The sequence below is a fragment of the Balaenoptera acutorostrata genome, chromosome 16 (assembly GCF_949987535.1).
Source record: "Balaenoptera acutorostrata chromosome 16, mBalAcu1.1, whole genome shotgun sequence".
Taxonomy (NCBI): Eukaryota; Metazoa; Chordata; class Mammalia; order Artiodactyla; family Balaenopteridae; genus Balaenoptera; species Balaenoptera acutorostrata.
In genome coordinates, this window is record NC_080079.1 from 73177652 (window position 1) to 73199500 (window position 21849).

At 43.9% G+C, this 21849-nt stretch overlaps 1 protein-coding gene across 1 annotated transcript in view; it reads left to right on the forward strand.

Annotated features, from left to right (window-relative positions):
- The window catches only part of GNPAT (glyceronephosphate O-acyltransferase), a 31196-nt gene that overhangs the window by 2770 nt on the left and 6577 nt on the right, over positions 1 to 21849 (forward strand). The window contains exons 2-9 of the mRNA XM_057530790.1: positions 5811 to 5993; positions 10401 to 10577; positions 12509 to 12638; positions 15693 to 15820; positions 16514 to 16589; positions 16842 to 16993; positions 17141 to 17271; positions 18730 to 18953. Of these exons, the coding sequence (XP_057386773.1) occupies positions 5811 to 5993; positions 10401 to 10577; positions 12509 to 12638; positions 15693 to 15820; positions 16514 to 16589; positions 16842 to 16993; positions 17141 to 17271; positions 18730 to 18953 (1201 nt within the window). The remainder of the gene's footprint in view (positions 1 to 5810; positions 5994 to 10400; positions 10578 to 12508; positions 12639 to 15692; positions 15821 to 16513; positions 16590 to 16841; positions 16994 to 17140; positions 17272 to 18729; positions 18954 to 21849) is intronic.

The following is a 21849-nucleotide window of genomic DNA, read 5'->3' on the forward strand; positions in this document are numbered from 1 at the left end:
GGAGGGTCTGGCCTAAATATACAGATATGGCAGCCTCCGCCAGTAGGTGGTGTCCGAAGCCATACGTCTGCTTGAAATCCTCCAATGAGACCACAGATGAAAAGCAGACTGGGATTGCGTTATCACCGGTGTACCCGTAACCCAAATGATGGCTTCCTGTTGGAGTCTGAATGGGAAGTCTAGACTCTTTACCGTGTCCTACAAGACTCTACGTAATTAGGTAATTGCTCCGTCTCTGGTTTGACCGATCCTGCTCCCTGGTCCAGCCGCACTGGCCTTCCGTTTCTCAGAAGTAAGCATGCTTCCTTCTCGGAGTGCTTGTAGCCCTCTCTGTGTGGTGTGCTCTGTTCTCCCAGAACCTTGCATTGCTGGCTGTTTTTTTTTATTATTGAGGTCCCAGCTCAAAGAGGCCTTCCCCCACCACTCAATCGAAAGTAGCTCTCCAGTCACTCTTCCTCATTAGTTCCTCTATTTTGTTTATATTCTCTTGTCAGTGTTGTGCTACAGCAGTCTTATATTGGCTCTCAAAGCTGACTGTTAAATTTGTATGAAGCTTGCGAGCCTATTGTTAAAACACTGCCATTATTAAAAATTAAAGGTTGTTATATACATTTATAATTAAACAAATTCCGTTAAAAATAATTAATACTCAGAACTCAGCACTTCCTGATTATTTTACTAAATTTTCCTGTTATCCACACTTTTGAAGTTATTTCCATCTGTCACACTGTAAGGTGGAAATCCTGGAGAATGGTGGCTCTTTGCATCTCCTCCCAACTCCACATTCAGTGAGGTCGTATTGGTAGCTTGAAATCTGCCACGCTGGGAGCGAGTGTACCCCAGAAACTGGCAGGTGCTATAAACCAGGGCTCTCCCGTAGTTGCACATTTACCGGCATGCTACTGGTGGCATCCCTGAGTGAACTTACCTTGTTTATTTGTTGTCCGTCTTTCCTTCAGCTCCCTCAGGGCACGCTCCTTGTCCGCCGTGTTCATGCCGTGTTCTGAGCCTGTAGAACGGTGACTGGTACGTTTGGGGCTGTCAGTAACTGTTGAATGGATGGATCCACCAGAGCAGTTGAAAGGGAGGTACAAGGAGAGGCCTGTTTAACTAGCAATCAGGAGAGGCCCACTCTGCAAAGTAAGATAGGGAAGACGAACAATGGGGGGAAAATCCTTCACCTCATTCTTCTCACTTGGCCTCCTCATTGTATCGTGCTCCTGGGTGAGTATTTATTTTATGATGGTAAATACTTCTCCAGCATGGCATAGGGAAGGCCAGTTAATGAGCAGTAACACTCAACCCTGGCTGCATGTAGGAATCACTTAGAGTACTTTCAAAAATGCTTTTGATAACCCAGGTACCACTCACAGACCAAATTAATTAAGAATCTTTAGGGGGGGCCTGGGCATCAATATTTTAAGTTCCCCGAGTTATTTTAATGTGCAGCCTGAGTTAAAAACCACTGGATTAGACATTCAGTTAGACCAGATTGGGAGAAGTGTGAGCTTTAGACTGTGAATATTGGAGAGCTGTCATCAACAGGGCTCAAGAAGTGGCTTCATTTAGTAATTTATTTTTTCATTCCACAAACAATGATTGAAGGACTGGGAATACAAAAATGTATAAGACACATGACAGGAAGTTCACAATCTTGTAGGGGAGACACCAAAGACAAGTTTATTGAAGTATTCTAGATGAAAATGTAACGAGGATTCCCTAAATACTCAACGGAGAAGATGACCATTTTGGTCCTGCGTTAAAGGGAGAATCTGGAAGTGGTACACAGAGGAGGTGTACAGAAGCTTTGTCTGATAGCTGAGTGTTTTCCAGGTGAACGGTGGTGAACGGCCATTTGTAAGTGCCCTGTCTCAACAACTGGTACCACCATGCGCAGGGTTACTGACAAAAGAGGCTGTGTCCGTCTTGGTTAGACAAGGCATATCCCCAACACATACCACAATAGCATGCTTATAACAGATACTCAGGTGTTTGATAGGAATGCCATTCTTAGAGGTGACTTGAACAAAGCTGCGGGAGCCATGAGATGTCATAGCTTGTTTAGGCAACTAGGTCTTTGTATAGCTGGCTCGTGTGTTGAGAAGTGTGAGCTTGATCCTGCAGTTAACAGAACCGTGGAAGGATTGCAGATGATCACAGCTGGCAAGGTTACATACCTGCTGGGTACATATGTGCTGCTCTGCCTTGCAGGTTCTTGTTCTGAGGATGCCCTCCCTCCCCTCTCCCCCTTTCCTCTCTCCTCCCCTTCCGCTCTCTCTTTCTCTTCCCCCACCTCCTCCACCCCACACACACCGCCTCAACTGATTGTGATCCTTTTCTGTTCCCACACCCAGGACCGCTAAGTGGGAAGTCTCTAAGATCTTTTTTGTCCCTAAAATTATATCATTTATAATGGTAATTTGTGGCATTCTACCAAGTCTGAGCCTGTATAACTTATGCTATTACTTCATTAATGAGAACTGTGAAATTTGAGGTGCTTTAGCCTTATAAGCAGGAGTATGCGATATGTTACAGCGACTGCAGTTTTACACCAGAATTCCAAGCTCGAATATTTTCCCCTCATATATTCTCTATACTTATATATGTAGGCATAAAAATGTTCATGTTTGCGTATTTCACATGTTTTACATGCTATCCTTTTATATTTAAACTCCTTATAAATGCTCTGCTTCTATTTGTATTCTCGTCGTGCCTAATGGTGGTCTCAGTTTTTCTGTTTGTTTTTTTTTATTACCTTAACATTTAGTCGGTCAGTTATTGATCAATTGTGCTGTATTCCAAACACAGCTAGATGATGGAAATACAAAGAGGACAAAAACTGTCCTGCCCTCAAGGTAATTGCATTTTAGTAGGGAGACAGACATGCAAACGATTACATGTTATGGGATACATACCACAATAGACGTATGTAGAAGGTAAAGAAGTCCTAATGAGGAAGGCAGAGTCATTCCATCAGGGGAACTCAAGGAGAGTTGTCACAGAAGAGTGATGCCAAAGCAAGGATGACAGGGACAGAAGGGCATTCCAGGCAGAGATGGCCACGTGCAAAGGCCCCGAGGCCTGTCAGCGATGGACTGTGTTGGGGAAATCAAATCACTCACTGTTGAGTGGCCCATGAGTGTGGTGAGAAGGAAAAGCCAGGTCATAGAGGTTCTCATATGACGCCAGCAGTGGCTTAGGTCTTACTCTGAAGGAGGTGAGGGGTGTCATGTAAATATTTTAAGCCAGAATTGTGTTTTGAAAAGGGCGCATGGTGGCATGGAAGACTGATTCAAAGGGACAAAACGTAGGCAAGGAGACCAGTGAGGAAGCCGCTGTGATAAAGAGCACAGGCTGGACACGTGAATGAGGAGTAGACGTGATGGATCCTTAAAGGCCTTGTTAGCAGGATGGAACGGATTGGATGTGAAGGGTGAGGGAGGAAAGGTCTAGAGTGATGTAAACAGAGGGATGTAGATGGTGTGGGGTTATTGATTGAGATTTCAGGAAAATAATCAGCTTGTAGGATTGTGCAGAGGAGAAATGAGTTCAGTTTTGGAAAAGCCAGATGGGAGAAGAGGACAGGGCAAGGGATTCAGAAGCATAAGTATTTGAAACCAGTTGAGTAGGTGAGAGTACTCAGCACCATGTGACGTGAAGAAAAGAGGGATGGAGATGTTAACATACGTTAAAGGAAGTGGGAGGAAAGAAGACATATTTATAACCGGGGGAGGAAAATTTCCCCCAGGTTGAGAATGTCTGGATTAGAGAAATGAGGTGGGTTTTCTGCTGTGACAGAGTCATGAATTAAAGAAACCACAGTAGGAACATTTCAGAATAGTTGTAGGTAATGAAAGGAGGGAGGGCTTGAGAATGATGTCCCACAGTGGGGAGGTCTAGCAGGACGAAGACTTGAAAGAGGCCAGGGTCTAATGATTAGATTTGAAAGAAATATTAATGTATGTTACACTCTTTATAGTAGCAATGAATGAAAAAAAGAGTCCAAACATCCAACATTAAAAGTAATATCATCGTGGGAGAAACTTAAATGACATGGAGGAGCGTTTATAACATTAAGTAAAAAAAAATCAGGAGACAAATCAAAATGTACGTGTGGTGAGGGAGGGACTTTTCACAGGCAAAGAAAAAAGCATTCACTGAAATGGTCTCTGGCTCATTGGGTGACAGTTGATTTTAATTTTCTTCTTTGGGCTTTTCTGTATCTCCTCAATTTTTATAATGAGCATGTATCACTTTGGTAATTAAAAAATTATATTAAGAAATTAGGGAATATAAAGGTGACGGTGCAGCCACTAAAATATTTTAAAACAATATTTAATATAGGGAAGTATTCAGAATACAGTTGATAAGGCAAGATAAACTATATTTGGTAGGGTCCATGTTTTAAATTTAAAAATATGTATTTTTGTATCTATGAATGAAAAAAATAAGGGAACTAATAAGTGTTAAGAGTAGTTATTCCCAGGGTGTAACATTGTGGGCAGTTTATCTTTGCTTGTATGTCTCCACGTTTCCAAATCTTCCATAATTAGCATGCTGAGTAGTATAGGGTAGTGGTTAGGAGCAAGGTCTGTGAAGCAATAAGGCTTCAGCTTGAATCATGTCTCTGCCCTCTGAGAGCTGTGGGACCTTGGCTGAGTTATTTCGCTTCTCTGTGCCTTGGTCTCCCCATTGTGAAACGTGGTAGTGGTGACAACTACCTCTTAGGTTTGTTGTGAGGATTGATAGCCCCTTCATACAGGTAACGTTCTCAGGATAGTGCCTGACACTTAGGAAGCAACGACGCATGTTAGCTGTACTTATTATTACTGCTATTACTTTTATCATCAGGAAAACAAACTTTTAAGAATTAACAATCCAGCAGTCGTTGGTAGCCTAATAACGAGCAGTGTCAGGGGCTGGTTGGATAGAAGCTGAATTGCAGTGGGTTGAAAGGAGAAAAGAAAGTAACACGGCAAAATACAGACTGCTTCATAGTAGCTTATATGGGAGCACGTTTGTCTTGGGTTTGCACCCATGTAGTTTTATTTGATTTGACATAATCTTGACTCTCTGATGTACGCTTTAATTTTTAAAACTAAGTGAGAGAGGCAGACAAAACAAGTTTATTGGTGTGATTGACGAAACCTGTAAAGTTGATCAGATTACTCTAGAGCCTAATGTCCCAGCTTTGCTATGTTTGTTAACTTTCATAAAGGGGCACTGGCTTTATAAAGATAGCAATCAGAAATATGATAATAAAATATTATAATTCAATATCATCAATTCATTGATCCTAATAATAGCTACATTTCTTTTCGGTAATTTTATTCTTTTTTTTATTTTTATTTTTGGCTGCGTTGGGTCTTCGTTGCTGTGCACAGGCTTTCTCTAGTTGCGGCGAGTGGCGGGCTCCTCTTCGTGGCAGTGGGCGGGCTTCTCATTGCGGTGGCTTCTCTTGTTGTGGAGCATGGGCTCTAGGCGTGCAGGCTTCAGTAGTTGTGGCACGAGGGCTCAGTAGTTGTGGCACACGGGCTCAGTAGTTGTGGCTCACGGGCTTAGCTGCTCCGCGGCATGTGGGATCTTCCCGGGCCAGGGCTCAAACCCGTGTCCCCTGCACTGGCAGGTGGGTTCTCAACCACCGGGGAAGTCCAATAGCTACATTTCTTTTTCTTACTGTATGAAAACCTAACATCAGAACACTCTGCTCTTACTCTATGTCATAGAATAAAAATTTGGGCTAAGATGAAACCTTACCAACGTAGTTTTACAGCATGTGCGTCACTTTCTTTCATTTGCCTTATCCACAGAAGGAGCTCAAAAAGTGGGATGAGTTTGAAGATGTTTTGGAGGAGAGAAGGCATGTCAGCGACCTGAAATTTGCCATGAAATGCTACACACCTCTTGTCTACAAGGGAATTACTCCTTGCAAGCCAAGTGAGATTAAATGTAGCGTTCTCAACTCTGAAGAGATTCATTATGTCATTAAACAGGTAAGTGATTCCTTCTTCAGCCATAGCCAGATTTGTTCATTGTCAGCAAGTTCTATCTCTTCTTGATTCTATGAATTTATTTTGCTATTTTTAATGTATCTTTTTAGATTTTGCTATATTCAGCACATTCATCAAATGTTTATTGTACCCATAATGCGTCTTAGCCTCTTTGCTAGACATTGTGTCTAATAGCTAGTTGAGCAGCGTTCTTGACCTCTTAAGTGTATAGTCTAATAGGGAATGATGACAGTTGTGCAGTCAATTACAGTGAAATATGATACAAAACATTGCTAATGGGAGGCCAGTGTACAGGGGCATTAATTAGTTATAAGAGCAACTAATTTTGTATAGGGAGTTAGAGAAGTGATTTTATAAATGAGCCCTGAAAGATGTTTGGGGGTTTTCCAGGTGAAGTGGGTGAAGAAGAGTGTTCCTAGCAGACCAAATACCTTTTCCCTGTGGTTTTCAAACCTCATGGCACATTAAAATTATTCAGGGAGGGGCTTCCCTGGTGGCGCAGTGGTTAAGAACTCGCCTGCCAATGCAGGGGACACGGGTTCGAGCGCTGGTCTGGGAAGATCCCACGCGCCGCGGAGCAACTGGGCCCGTGAGCCACAACTACTGAGCCTGCGCGTCTGGAGCTTGTTCTCCGCAACAAGAGAGGCCGTGACAGTGAGAGGCCTGTGCACCGCGATGAAGAGTGGCCCCCACTCGCTGCAACTAGAGGAAGCCCTCGCACAGAAATGAAGACCCAACACAGCCCAAAAATTAATTAATTAATTAATAAAAATCCCTGTGCCTACGTCTCACCCTCACACCAGTTAAATCAGAATGTCAGGAGTGAGGAACCAGGCGTCCGAAGTTTTTTAAAAGCCCAGTCAATTCCCAAGTATAGTGAAGTTTCGGAACCACCAGCTTATTTTAAGGAGAAGCACGCGTGTATGTTCATGGTATTGAGAGGTGTTCGATGGGACCAGACTGAAGAGAGCAAAGGAGGGGCAATGACAAGAGTTGGACTGGAGGGGAAAGCCGGGGCCGCGTCGTGAAGGGCTTTGTGAACCGTCCAAAGGAATTAGATTTATCCTACATACAGTGCAAAGCCGTGGAAGGGTTTCCGGTTGCAGTGCGGCACGATCAGTTTACGTTTTAGAAGCACCGTGCTGCCGAAAAAGGAGACGGGAGGGCTGTGTGTGCTGCTCCTGCAGTGATCCCTTGGTGGGATCATAGCTGCCTGGACTGGCAAGTGGTTATAGAAACAGAGAAGTGGACAGACTTAAGAAGTGACCAGTTGGGTGCATGAAGTGAAGGAAAGAAGAATCAAGGCTGTTAGAGCCATTCACTGAGATAGGGACGTAGAAGAGGGCTTGGGAGAGAAGCTGTGCTCTGTTTTGCACCAGGGTTGGAACCCGGGCCCAGACCGTGACAGCGCGGAGCCCTAGCCACTGGACCGCCGGAGAGCTCCCAGGAAAATTATTTATTATCTTTATTATTTGCTGTCTCTTTTATTCTGATTCGGGCATATGACCTATGCTCTTAATCGTATTGTTGTGATCTATCTTGGTGAATCTATTAATCTTGTCTGGCTGAACTTATTTCATAAGTGAAGTCAAGTTCTCTCTCTCTCTCTCTCTCTCTCTCTCTGTCTCTTTTAAATTGCTGTATTCCTGGTGCCTAGCATGTAGTACACATTCAATAAATATTTCTTGAATTAATGAATGAAAAAAAATACTTTGGTCCTATCCACAGAGATTCTGGTTTAATTGGTCTAGGTTAGGACCCAGGCATTTCTCTTTTCTTCTTCTTCTTCTTTTTTTTTTTTTTAAGTTTCCCCATGTAATTCTAATGCACAGCCAGGTTAAGTGTGACTGATTTAAGCCAGTGTTTTTCGGACTTGAATGTACTGCTGAGAAGAATCATATAATCGAGGTAGATTGGAATTATTATAAATTCTCGGTTACGCAGCACCCTTGGGCCCTCTGTGTTACCCAGTCACTGATTGTCTCCCTAGTAAACTCTCTCCCTGTCTCCAAAACGGCAGTTTCAGTTGCCCCATTCTCCTTGAACCTCCCACCCTACCTTCTCCGCTTACTCTGTACAGATGACTTTTCTTCCTACTTCACAAAGAAAATGTAAGCCATTATGTAAGTGAGGGCTGTTTCAGCTCCCTGAAGTCAGGCTCCTAATTCACCAGCATCTAACACCCATCATTTTCTTCCTCCCTCCTACTAGAATGGAACAGGGGTCCCCTTTTGTTCAAGTTTAATCCCCACCCTGCTCCTTTGCTCCGAATTCCACCTCCCCCTCCTCCTCGGGGACTCTGCTCTGTCCTCTGTCCCCTCAGTTGTCTGAACTTCTTCCTTGTTACCAGCTCTTTACCATCAGCATTTAACATGCTCACTTCTCTTCCAACTTAATTAGACTTCCTTTGACCACATTCCTTCTCTACTTACTACCCATCTCTTCCTTTCCCACTTCTGCTCTGCCCTTTGAAGAAGTTGGCTGTGTTTTCTATGCTCGTTGCCCTACTTTCTCACCCTTCGTGTACCACTCAACTCACTGGAATCTGATTTCCAGCGCCCTGTAAGGAGCTCTTCCCAAGATGGTGAATGACCTCCTTCCTCGTGGCTAAAATCAACCTCATTCAAATCCTGGATAGCTTTTGGTACACGCTCTCTCCTTTCCCTGACACCATACTCTCCCGCTTGCCCACCACATCTTTTTGATTATTTCCCAGTTGTCTTTATGGGCTTCTCTTCCTTTGCCTGTCTCTTTAAATGCTGCTGTTCCTCAAGATTTTGTTCTAGCCCCTTCTTATCTACCCACTTGCTGGGCAGTTTTATTTATTGCCAGAATTTTAAGTACCTTCCTTATGCTAATGTCTCCGTATTATAATATTACTATACAAAAATAATATATTATTGTAAGTAATATAGATAATTAGTATCTGTTGCTTCAGCCCAGATCTCTTTTGAGTTTCATACATATATTTTTATAGTTTATTGGGTATCCACTTGGAAATTCCAAAAGCACTCCAAAAGCATTCAAGATGTCTAAATCAAAGTCTTGGATCCACCCCACCCCTGTACTGTGTATATTCCCCCCTCCCACCCAGATTGTCCTGTCTCTAAGAATGCCCCCCCCCATATGCTAGTTGCTCGAACCAAAAATCTGGATGCCATCTTCAGCTTCTTACTCTCCTCTCACACGCTCTCAGGCACTAAGAGCTGCTGATGTGCTCTGCTAAAAGTGATGTACCCTCCTAAAAATAGCACTTGTCTACCTCTTTCCATCCCTGCTGCCGCTTCTCTAGCTCAGGCTGCCTTTATCTTGCACAGTGCAGTAGCAGCTATTGAAGGGGCTTTAGCCAAGGAAGGATGTGATGACTTCTGCGTTGAAGAGACTGCTCAGGTCTGTGACATGGAGAAGAGACTGAAGAGGGACATCACTGGGGACAAGGAGTTGTAAGACCGTTGCTTCTCTCAGGTTTCCAGGGAGAGGGATCTGTAGGGACAGCATATCAGTTGGGCAAATGAGAAGCCCAGGTGCACAGGATAAGAGGCCAGGTCATTCTCTTCTTCTCTGCTTTCCTCCAGTGCCTTCTGAACAAACCGGCCTTTTCACCTGTGTTCTTCACCTATCCAGGTCCTTCCTGTCCCCAGGGGTCTTGTCTTTCCTACTCCCCAGCCTTCTCAACTGGCTCAGACGGGCATGAGCATTTTCTGTCTCGAGGAAGGTCCTCTCCTGGCAATGTATTCTTTCTCTTTAATGCTCCAGTTCTCTCTTTCCCTTCTGATCCTGATTCCTCAGATGTGTAGGCTGTGGGACTTCCCTGGTGGTGCAGTGGTGAAGAATCTGCCTGCCAGTGCAGGGGACACAGGTTTGATCCCTGCTCAGGGAAGATCCCACATGCCGCGGAGCAACTAAACCTGTGCGCCACAACTACTGAGCCTGCACTGTAGAGCCCGCGGCCACAACTACTGAGCCCGCATGCCTAGAGCCCATGCTCCACAACAAGAGAAGCCACCGCAGTGAGAAGCCCGTGCACCGCAAGAAAGAGCAGACCCCGCTCGCCGCAACTAGAGGAAGCCTGTGCGCAGCAACAAAGACCCAACACAGCCAAAAATAAATCAATAAAATAAATTTTTTAAAAAATCAGCTGCAACAGTCTACTGAAAGTAACTACTAAGTGTATGCTCTCGGACACTAGATCTTGAGCAACAACTTATTTTAGAGAATTTGGATGTAAGCTTAAATTATATCAATTTAAATTAAGAAGAAAACATACCATTTTGAGTTATAGAATAACATTGGTCCATTTGGGACTGGTCCTACTGATTTGAGCAAAAAGAATTTTGACTTCTTTTTTTTTTTTCCAGAAATTTATCCCTGCTTTCCCTTTTCTTGTAGCTTTCCAGGGAATCCCTTCAATCTGCCGAGGTCCTGCGAGAGGAAGCCTGTGAGATCCTGGATGAAATGAACCACAAACTGCGTCTGGGAGCCATTCGGTTCTGTGCCTTTGCCCTGAGCAAAGTATTTAAACAAATTTTCTCGAAAGTGTGTGTAAATGAAGAAGGTATTCAGAAAGTGAGTATTGCTTGTAAAAAAGCAATCTCTTCTTCAATCCCTGACAATTTATTCAACTCAAAGGCATCCCGCTTTGCACTAGATGAGCAGGCCCTGGTTAGCAGGTGGCATCCAGCCTGAGCAGAAAAGACTCCGCCTCTCTGCAGAGTGTTTTCTCCTCGTACCTTCAGATCTACAGGCTTCAGACAAACTAACTTAGTCACTTAGTTACAGACTTTACAGACTAACCTAATGTCAGATGTTCACAGAGTTACAGAAGTAGTACAAAGAAGTTCTGTATATTCTTCACCAAGATGCCCCTACAACATGTTCTTTTTCCTTTCCTCACACACCTTTCTGGTGTGTTTTCCCTATAAACAAGGACATTCTCTTACGGTGTAATTATCAAAATAAGCAAATTAACATTGACACAGTGCTGGTAGTACAGATCTTATTCATGTTTCACCAGCTGTCCCAGCTGTGTCCTGTCTAGACAAAAGAAAGTCCTGCGTCGTGTGTTACAGTCAGCTTCTGTATCTCTTTAGACTCTTTTCATCTAGAACAATTACTGAGTCTTTGTTTGTGTTTCATGATACTACTTTTGAAGACATCAGGCCAGTTATATTCTAGTGTCCCTAGATTTGGGTTTGGGATGTCTTCTCGATTAGGCTCAGGCCGTGTCCTTCTCAGTGTATCAGCCCAGAAGCACGTGGCCTCTGTCTGCCTGTTCCTGGTGATGTTCACGTTCATCAGTTGGCTGCAGTGCTCTTTGCCACTGTAGAGTTACTCTTTGTCCCCCTATAATTAATAAGTATCTTGGGACAAGAGACTTTAAGGATGCTTCAGTGTCCTGTTTTTCATCATACTTTCCTCCACTCGTTTTTACAGCCACTGATGTTTTTTGCTTGAATCAGTTATTACTCTTATGATTGCCAAATGGTGATTTTTCTAATTCTATCACTCCTGTCATTTAATTGTTTACTTTTTTCTGAAAGTCAGAGCTTTCCCTATGAAGATTATTTCTATTCATTTGTTTTTAATACCTTTTTTCTCTTACTAGGAAGCGCTTACCTTCACCGGCCTTCCTCCTCATGCCTTTTAATGCTTTGTTTTTATTCAGTCATTTACTTTGCTTCCAAGTATTTCTTCCTGCCGTGACTGATTTCTAGATTGCTGACTTACCATCTGCATCTCTGTCGGAGAATGTTTGCTACAGTGTTGGGAGCGGGGGATATTGCTGGCTACGTCTTAACTGATCGCAGACTACCTTGCCTCAGTGGGTTACGTATTTAGATTTCAGGAAGACAGACACACCTTGACACAGTGGGTATTTTTGGGATTGACAGCCCGAGGAGTGGATCAGGGAGCTCGGATGCATTCCCTCCCTGCTACGAGGCACCCACTCTCCCTGGCAGTGAGCCCGGTGCATAGATAGAGAAATACCAGTCCTTTCTTTGGTCCTAACAATTCGTATTTTTTTTTAAATCTCCCTGAGAGGAGTTTTGTTTTCTCTTCCTACAAACTAGCAGTCAGTCTAGCGCAGTGGCTGACAGTTGACTTTTTAATTCAGACTGACAGATCCAGTCCTAGCTCCACCATGTATTAGAGGCATGGCCGTGTCACAGATGAGGAAGCTGAGGCTTAGGCCTTATGTACAAATACGTGGCATTAAACAATGCATGTAAAATGCTTAGTCTGCTTCTCAACTAGTACGTGTTAGTGATCATCACCATTATTGTTATGATCCGTAAAATTTATCTTTTTGCTGTTCTTGCGTTATGGGAGATTATTTAACTAGAACTCTGAAATAAGTTCTGCGTACGTGGTAGGGAGACAAAAACATTACTCGTATTCCCTCTGTACATACGCACGTTCTTCCATTTTCTGATTTAAGATACGATTTTAATAATATGAAAGCTGAAATTATTCAAAGTGTAACGTTTGTTTTAAAGCTACAGCGAGCCATCCAGGAGCATCCTGTTGTTCTGTTGCCCAGTCATCGAAGTTACATTGACTTTCTGATGCTGTCTTTTCTTTTATACAACTACGACTTACCTGTGCCGGTCATAGCAGCAGGAATGGGTATGCATTGGTTTTCTCCCTTTTTTTAATTATAAAAATTAAGGCATTCACGGGAATGATTTTAGCAGTGCCGAGGTTATTTGAAGAAAATGATGAAAATAACCTCTCCCTTCTTTCTTTTTTTTAAAAAAATTAATTTATTTATTTTTGGCTGTGTTGGGTCTTCATTGCTGTGCGTGGGCTTTCTCTAGTTGCGGCGACCGGGGGCTACTTTTTGTTGCGGTGCGCGGGCTTCTCATGGCGGTGGCTTCTCTTGTTGCGGAGCACGGGCTCTAGGCACGCGAGCTTCAGTAGTTGTGGCTCACAGGCTCTAGAACTCAGGTTCAGTAGTTGTGGCTCACGGGCCTAGTTGCTCCGCGGCACGTGGGATCTTCCCGGACCAGGCCTCCAACCCATGTCCCCTGCATTGGCAGGCGGATTCTTAACCACTGCGCCACCAGGGAAACCCTCTCCCTTCTTTCTACCAGTCCCAGTGTTTAATAGTTTGGATTCTGTCCTCTGCACTGCGCTTTACTGCGCCTACCCAGACATCAGCAAGCATATATGCACATAGGGTTTTTGGTTCAGGGTGAAAAATGAGATTATACGACCTGGATGTATTACTTGCTGTTGTTATTTTTATTTGATAATATATCAGTGGCTATCTCTGTAGGTCAATAAATAGATCTAAATTCTTTTACCATGTTTTTCAATTGTGGTAAAATGCACAAAACATAAAATTTACCATCTTCAGCATTTTTAAGTGCACATTCAGTAGCATTAAGTTCACATTGTTGTGCTGTCATCCATCCACAGAAGTCTTTTCACCTTGCACAACTGAAATTCTGTCTCCATTAAACACTTAACCCCCCATTCTGTTCTCCCTCCAGCCCCTGGCACCCAGCATTCGCCTTTCTATTTCTATGAATCTGTCGGCTCCAGATACCTCCTGTAAATGGAGTCAAACAGGATTTGTCCTTCTGTTGCTGTCCTATTTCACTCAGCATAACGTCCTCAGGGTTCGTCCGTATTGTAGTGTCTGTCAGAATTCTCCTTTTTAAAGGCTGCATAATATTCCACTCTATGTATATACCATATTTTGTTTATGCATTGATCCGTCCCTGGACACTTGGGTTGCTTCCACTTTTTGGCTCTTGTGATTAGTGCTGCAGTGAGCATAGGTGAACAAATACCTGTTTGAGTCTCTGCTTTCAATTCTTCCAGGTATACACCCAGAAGTAGAATTGCTGGGTTAGATGGTAATTTTATTTTTAATTTTTTGAGGAACTGCCATACTGTTTTCCACAGTCACTGCACCATGTTACAATCACACCAACAGTGCACAAGGGTTCAGTTTCTCCACAACCTCACCAACACTTGTTATTTTCTGTTTTTTTAGGTTTTTTGTTTTTTTGTTTTTAATAATAGCCATCCTAATGGGTGTGAAGTGGTATCTCATCATGAGTTTGATTTGCATTTCCCTGGTGATTAGTGATGTTGAGCATCTTTTCATGTTCTTGTTGGCCAATTCTATATCTTCTTCAGAGGAGTATTCAAGTCCTTTTGGTTGTTTGTTTTCTTTGTTGTTTAATTGAAGGAGTTCTTAATATGTTCTGGATATTAACCCCTTATCAGATATGTGATTTGTAAATATTTTCTCCCATTTCACTCTGTTGATTGTATCGTTTGATGAGCAGAAGTTTTAAATTTTGGTGTACAGTTGGCCCTCTGTATCCACGGGTTCCGCATCCACGGATTCAACCAACCATTGATCAAAAATATTCAGGAAAAAAAATCTCCAGAAAGTTCCAAAAAGCAATACTTGAATTTGCCATTCACAGGAAACTATTTATGTAGCAGTTACGTGGTATTTACAACTGTTTACATAGCAATTGTATTAGGAATTATAAGTAATCTGGAGATGATTTAAAGTGTATGAGGACGTGCTAGGTGATATACAAATACTCTGCCCTTTTATATAAAGGACTTGAACATCCTCTTGTTTTGGTATCCGTGGAGAGTCCTGGAATTAATGCCCCACAGACTCCCCCCAACCCCAGGGACAGCTGTAGTCCAGTTTATCTGTTGTTTATCTTCTGTGCTTTTGGTGTCATATCCAAGAAATCATTGCCAAATCCAATGTCATGAAGCTTTTCCCCTATATTTTCTTCTAAGAGTTTTATCGTCTTGGGTATTATATTTAGGTCCTTGATCCATTTTGAGTTAATCTTTGTATGTGGTGTGATTTTTTTTTGGTAAGGTTCCAACTTCATGTCTAACATTTTCATTGCTATATGATATTCAGAAGTGTATATGTATCATAATGTGGTAGTTTTGCTGTTACAAACAAGTTTTCAATATATTTTCATATTAGTGCTTTTATATCTGTAGGATTGATTCCAAAAAGTAGGATTGCTAAGGCAAATAAATTGTTTATCATCTCCCTTATAAGCTAGCCAGGAAAGCTGGGGTTCAAGCCTACACCTTTGCTAATAAACACAGTAAACAGTAAAGTGAAAACTGCCAGGACCTTAAGCACTTTGAAAGCATTTCCATCTATATAGACACGTGAGGAAGTTATTTGAAAATTAGGGAAAAATGAAAAGAACTGTTTTAAAACTGATGGTAGAACTCTTTCTCTCATTCTGGACTTGCTTTTCTTTTTTAATCTGTGCCACTAAAAGAAGATTGATATTTTCACCTGATGGTTAAAAAGGAAAGGTGAGAGCTAGTTTGGCCTGACTGTCCAGAGCATGGAGGATATATGTTGATCTGTCACTGAGGTCAGCAGCAGTGCTGACTAAGGAAATTGGCATGATGGCATAGTTAAGGCTGTCCCATTGCCTGCTCTTCCCCCATCTCTAGCTGGTCTGGTTGTAAATGCAGAGGTGCATGGGGAGTGGGGTGCACAAGGTAACCTCCTAGCCAGCACCTGCTGACAGAGTCCCTTCTTTCCTTAATTAAGATTAGGGGTGTCTTACATACATGAAATCTATCTTAATAGCATCTGAGTTGAGATATTTATAGAAAGCTTCAAGGTCTGCAAATAAACATTAACCATTGTTTCTTTCATAGACTTCCTAGGAATGAAGATGGTTGGTGAGCTGCTGCGAATGTCGGGGGCATTTTTCATGCGGCGGACCTTTGGTGGCAATAAACTCTACTGGGCGGTGTTCTCCCAATATGTGAAAACTATGTTACGGGTAGGTGCAAATAATTACCGAGTACTTTCAAGCTGTATTTTCTTTTCACTGAAGTTTTCTCTAAGGTCTTATTTAAATTCGTGACTTCTTCTTCTTTTTTTTTGTTTTGTTTGGTTTTTTTGTTTTAATAGACTTTTTTAATATAAATTTATTTATTTATTTATTTTTGGCTGCATTGGGTCTTCGGTGCTGCGCACGGGCTTTCTTTTTAGTTGCAGCGAGCAGGGGCTACTCTTCGTTGCGGTGCGGTGGCTTCTCTCATCGCGGAACACGGGGCTCTAGGCACGCGGGCTTCAGTAGTTGTGGCTCACGGGCTGTAGAGCGCAGGCTCAGTAGTTGTGGCGCACGGGCTTAGTTGCTGCGCGGCATGTGGGATCTTCTCGGACCAGGGCTTGAACCTGTGTCTCCTGCATTGACAGGCAGATTCTTATCCACTGTGCCACCAGGGAAGCCCTAAATTCGTAACTTCTGTATGGACTGCTTAGCTGGTTTTTCCCCCTCGAGGAATGTGCATAACCTGCGCAATCTGTTTACTCTGTGTGACTCTCTTGTTTAAGTTTCACTGTGAGCAGTGTTTGCTCAGAGGGCTGGGGAGGGAACTCGGGAAAAGGAATCAAAAGAAGCATCTATCACTTTGAGAGTAGGCAATGGGTTTTGTGTTTTGTTGTGTTTGTTTGTGTTTTCTCTTTAAAGAATGGTTATGCTCCTGTTGAATTTTTCCTCGAAGGGACCAGAAGCCGCTCTGCCAAGACACTGACTCCAAAATTTGGTAGGTTCCTTACAGACTGAAGGAAACACACAAACCCAGAGGCTTCAGGCGTGGTGTCATCGTAGGTGCTAAATAGAACTTGACACTTTTTTTGCAAGATGTTCTTTACTTCATAAGTATAACTGTTTCTTTAAGTTCAACTGTTTCTATTTATGGGCTTGGTATATAATGTATACTTTTAGTATCTTCCTGCAGCCTTGTTTGCTTTCCTTTTCAATATGTTTGAACGATCATTTCTCCCTACGTTTACAGGTCTTCTGAATATTGTGATGGAACCGTTTTTTAAAAGAGAAGTTTTTGATACCTACCTTGTTCCAATCAGCATCAGTTACGATAGGATATTGGAAGAAACTCTGTATGCTTATGAGCTCCTAGGGGTTCCTAAGCCGAAAGAATCTACAACTGTACGTAAAGGGTAGCCAAGCTTGATTGTACTGGCATTTAAAGAAATTAAATTTCTTTCAATTTATATTTATTTATGATGTACTTTATACACCAACTGATTTCTGAATGTATTCCTGTTTTCTTTTCCCCTGTTGCGGTACTCTCAGGGATTGTTGAAAGCCAGGAAGATTCTCTCTGAAAAGTTTGGAAACATTCATGTGTACTTCGGAGACCCTGTGTCGCTTCGATCTCTGGCAGCTGGGAGGATGCGTCAGAGCCCATATAACTTGGTTCCAAGGTGCAAGGCCTGTGTTTTCATAACTGACATAGAAACAAGGATGAAAATCTGAAAGTGTAAACTGCGATTCTTGAGTTGACCACTTCTGGCACTGAAACTTGGTTATCTGAGATCACACCCCGGAGAAGCAGAAAGCTTCAATTAGTATGTTCTCCAGACACTTAACTGCAGGATATATACATTAAGCATGCAAAGCCAGACAATGCTCAAACAAACAAAACAAAACACAAAACCCATTGCCTACTCTCAAAGTAATAGATGCTTCTTTGGATTCCTTCTCCCCAAGCTCCCTCCCTAATACCCTACTGACTTAAAAGTGTGAAGAAATAAGCTGGTGTTAACAAGTGCATGTATGGGAATTGTCGAGCACAATTCCTATTGGTAGGCCAGCCAAAGTGTGTACTAAGTATTGTTTTTGATCCTAGAAAGGATTGTTTGATACTAATGAATGGGAGTGAGTCCCTGTTGTCAAGAAGGTTATAGTTTTGTGGGCAAGGAAATGTGTTAGCTTCTTTCAGGGTGCAGGTACAGATACACATTTGGGTTTTCTTAATGTAGAGAAATACACCCGCAGGAGGAAAGGGGACAAACCGCCTCCCCAGCCAGGCTTCCATGACTGCAGCATCGTAATTTATCTGTAGCGCCAGTGGCCCCACGGCGGCTGGCAGCCGCGCTCGCAGCTTCGTCAGCTCTCAGAAGCAGACATTCGCTTTCTGCAGCCACGAGCTTTCACTTTGTCCATCTCAAATTGGCCAGTTGTATCCATTACCGGGGAGTCCCCATTGGCTACAGCTTTCACATTAAGCCACCTTATCATGTGGCTGCTGTTAGGTCCTACGCATACATCCTCGCTCCAGCCGGCTCTGGGTAGGTTCCGGATATCATCTGACTCAACGCTGGGTGATCCACGCATGAGGAATCTGTCAGGCAAGGACCGAGGCAGTGCTTAGCAGGTGCCCTGAAGCTGCTCGGAAGGGCGGTGCAGCCTGTCAGTACAGGCACGAGCAGTTGCCATACATATCATGTCATCGCCTGTTAGGTGTGTTCTGCAAGAGACGTGTTCAAAGTACTGTGGATTCTCGGGAGACAGAGCAGTTCAGTCCACGGGAGGAGGCATCGGTTTTCACAGGAGAAGTGATGCAGCCACTTACAAAGCAGCAGCAAGTGTTTTTTGTCTGTTTATTTGTCTGTTTGTTTTGGCCTGGAACCAGGGATAATAGAACCAACCCTCTTACCTTGAGTATTCTTAAGCACCTCTCAAGAGCACAGTCCAGAGACGAATGGACAGATCCCACTCTAGTAAAGTGAAAGTATATTTTTGCAGCGTGACCTGAGAGAATTCAGTCAGCAGAAAGTATGAGAAACCTTCTAAAGGGTCTGTCTTCTCCCATTCCCTTCTCCACTCACATTGTCTAAGTAGCAGAACTGTAATTGGTTGTTCTGTCTTCTTCCTTTTAGATATATTCCTCAGAAACAGTCAGAGGACATGCATGCCTTTGTCACTGAAGTTGCCTACAGAATGCAGCTCCTGCAAATTCAAAACCTGGTTCTGAGTCCGTGGCCACTAATAGTTGCTGTTCTGCTTCAGAACCGGCCATCCATGGACTTTGATGCCCTGTTGGAAAAGACTTTATGGCTGAAAGGCTTAGCCCAGGCCTTTGGGGGTTTTCTCACTTGGCCTGGTATGTATGTGGGACATATGTGGTGAGAATGCTTGTTTTTTTTATCTCAATTTGGAAATGTTGTAGCCTAGACGTGAAAAAAACCCATATAGGACTTTAAGCAAAGCATTGCTCAGAGAAAGAAAGCCTAATCTGTTTTTATCACTCTAGGACATTGAACGTAGCATATCAATTATTTGAGAATAACGGTTTACATGTCATTTCTCCCTATGAGACTCTGAGTAGATAGAGGACCAGAATACCCGCCCTTGCTACCTGGCAGAGTGGAGACTAAACAATGACTCTGTACTCCACATATTCTTCCCTCTACACCTGCCTCTTTCTTTTTTCTCTTTTAAACTTTTTTTTTTAATTTTATTTATTTTTTTTTAATTTTTGGCTGCGTTGGGTCTTCGTTTCTGCGCACGGGCTTTCTCTAGTTGAGGCGAGTGGGGGCTACTCTTCATTGCAGTGTGCGGGCTTCTCACTGCAGTGGCTTCTCTTGTTGCGGAGCACGGGCTGTAGGCATGCGGGCTTCAGTAGTTGTGGCACACGGGCTCAGTAGTTGTGGCTCATGGGCTCTAGAGTGCAGGCTCAGTAGTTGTGGCGCACGGGCTTAGTCTCTCCGCAGCATGTGGGATCTTCCCGGACCAGGGCTCGAACCCGTGTCCCCTGCATTGGCAGGTGGATTCTTAACCACTGCGCCACCAGAGAAACCCCTACACCCACCTCTTTCTACCACATTATATTTGCAACCCATTTGCCTCACTGGATTGTAAGGATTAAAGGGCTGGTCTTGGAGAACTGTATACAATTCTCTGATAATAACAACTTTGTAAAAACCTCATTGGAGTTATGAAGACTATGCTGGGAGTTTGGGATGTATATGACAAAAGTTAGCTTAAGTTGTTTTCAATCTCTTTGACTACAATTGGAAATGCAGTCTTTTTAAGACCGGATAATTATTTATAGTCAAGTATTTACTGTCCACTCATTAAACCTACACTGAGTACCTAGTGCGTGCTGGGAACTACCAGGGGTACAAAGATGAACTAGATGCAACCCCGTTCTGGAGGTTCTGCTGGTGTGTAGAAGACAGGGTGGGTGGTAATGTGTAAACTAGTAGAGAGGGCTCAGTGCCATAAAGACAGAGAGCTATGGACACATTGCTGGGGCTTCCTGAGACTGCTGTGTAGGAAAGGGCCCACGCGCAGGGAAGATTTCATAGACGTTACTGAGCGCATCTTGGTGGGACGGTAGGAGCGCTTCAGGAAGACAGATGGCGAGGAGCGCTGTTAATGTAGGGATCAGGAAGCATGCGACGGCGGGTGTGACAGCACCGGGCATCCCTTGCCCTGCTGGTGGTTGGTAACATTAGAACACTGGCTCTGGGAAGGGAGTGATGGAGACGGAGATGTGGACAGAGGCTGGATCATAGAGGCCCGCTGCCTGGGGATCTGGACTGGAGTCTGTAGGTCACAGGACGCGGGCGTGGGTTTTAGGCAGGGAAGTGTGACGGATTGGCCTTTAGCAAGCAGCCTGGTGTCAGGTTTTGTGTTTTTTTTTATAAGGAGGTATGTTTTTGTTTTTTTAATTTATTTTGGCTGCACTGGGTCTTAGTTGCAGCACACAGGCTCTTAGTTGCAGCTCCCGTGCTCAGTAGTTGTGGCGCAGGGGCTTAGTTGCCGTGTGGCATGCAGGATCTGGTTCCCCGACCGGGGATCAGACCCGGGGCCCCTGCATTGGGAGCGCGGAGTCTTACCCACTGGACCCCCAGGGAGGTCCCCTGATGTCAGTTTTAAAGACGGACCACAGTGGGGAGAAACTGGGGACAGGGAGACAAGCAGGAAGGTTGCCATGCGTAGATAAGAACTCAGGAAGCCGAGCCAGGCAGCGGCAGAGGGCGGTGTGGCTGAGAGAGGCCGGGAAGAGTTGCCAACAGGAGTGCCGGCCAGCTGAGCGTTGGTCACCGGGAAGGAAGTAAAGATGAATCCGAATCCCAGTATTGTTAACGGTCTGATGGGGAGCAAAGGACATGTCGGCTGTAATACAAGGCAGAAAGTCGTGAAAGAGGAATGTTCGGCCCAGAAACGTGTGAAAGCAGAGGCACCTGTCTTTCTGAGGTGTTGGTTTTTCAAGCGGGGATAAATATGTGGCCAGTCCACAGCGAAAAGAACCTGTGCAGCTGCCACGACAGCTCCAGTTGTTACAAAGTGAGAGCCGCTTGGTATCCAAGTACCGGAAATCATGTAGTTATCAAACACTATTCCTAATGTAGAACATGTTATGTGTATTCGGTTCCTTTTTGCTTTTTTACCCAGATTACCCCATATATTCTTAAGCATTCTATCTAGGCCTTTTTATGATATACATAGCATTATACTGTATGTGTAAGATAAATGATCTTGTATTATATATATGATATCATGTGCTGCACCCTTACCTTGAGCAGGCTGAGACAAGGCAGATTAGTCCAAGCGAATGTGATCGAGTCCGAAAGGAAAACAACACCTCCCACTTGTCCCTTGCATGACGCAGTAGCAGAGCCTGTCCCCCAGCTCGAGCAGTGTGCCTGCCTGACACACCTGTCAGCCAGCTCTTTGGCTCAGGGGAACAATAAAAGTATTTCCCTTATCAAGAATGTTGTTAGGGCTTCCCTGGTGGCGCAGTGGTTGAGAATCTGCCTGCTAATGCAGGGGACACGGGTTCGAGCCCTGGTCTGGGAAGATCCCACATGCCACGGAGCAGCTGGGCCCGTGAGCCACAATTGCTGAGCCTGCGCGTCTGGAGCCTGTGCCCCGCGACGGGAGGGGCCGCGATAGAGAAAGGCCCGCGCACCGCGATGAAGAGCGGTCCCCGCACCGCGATGAAGAGTGGCCCCCGCTTGCCGCAACTGGAGAAAGCCCTCGCATGAACC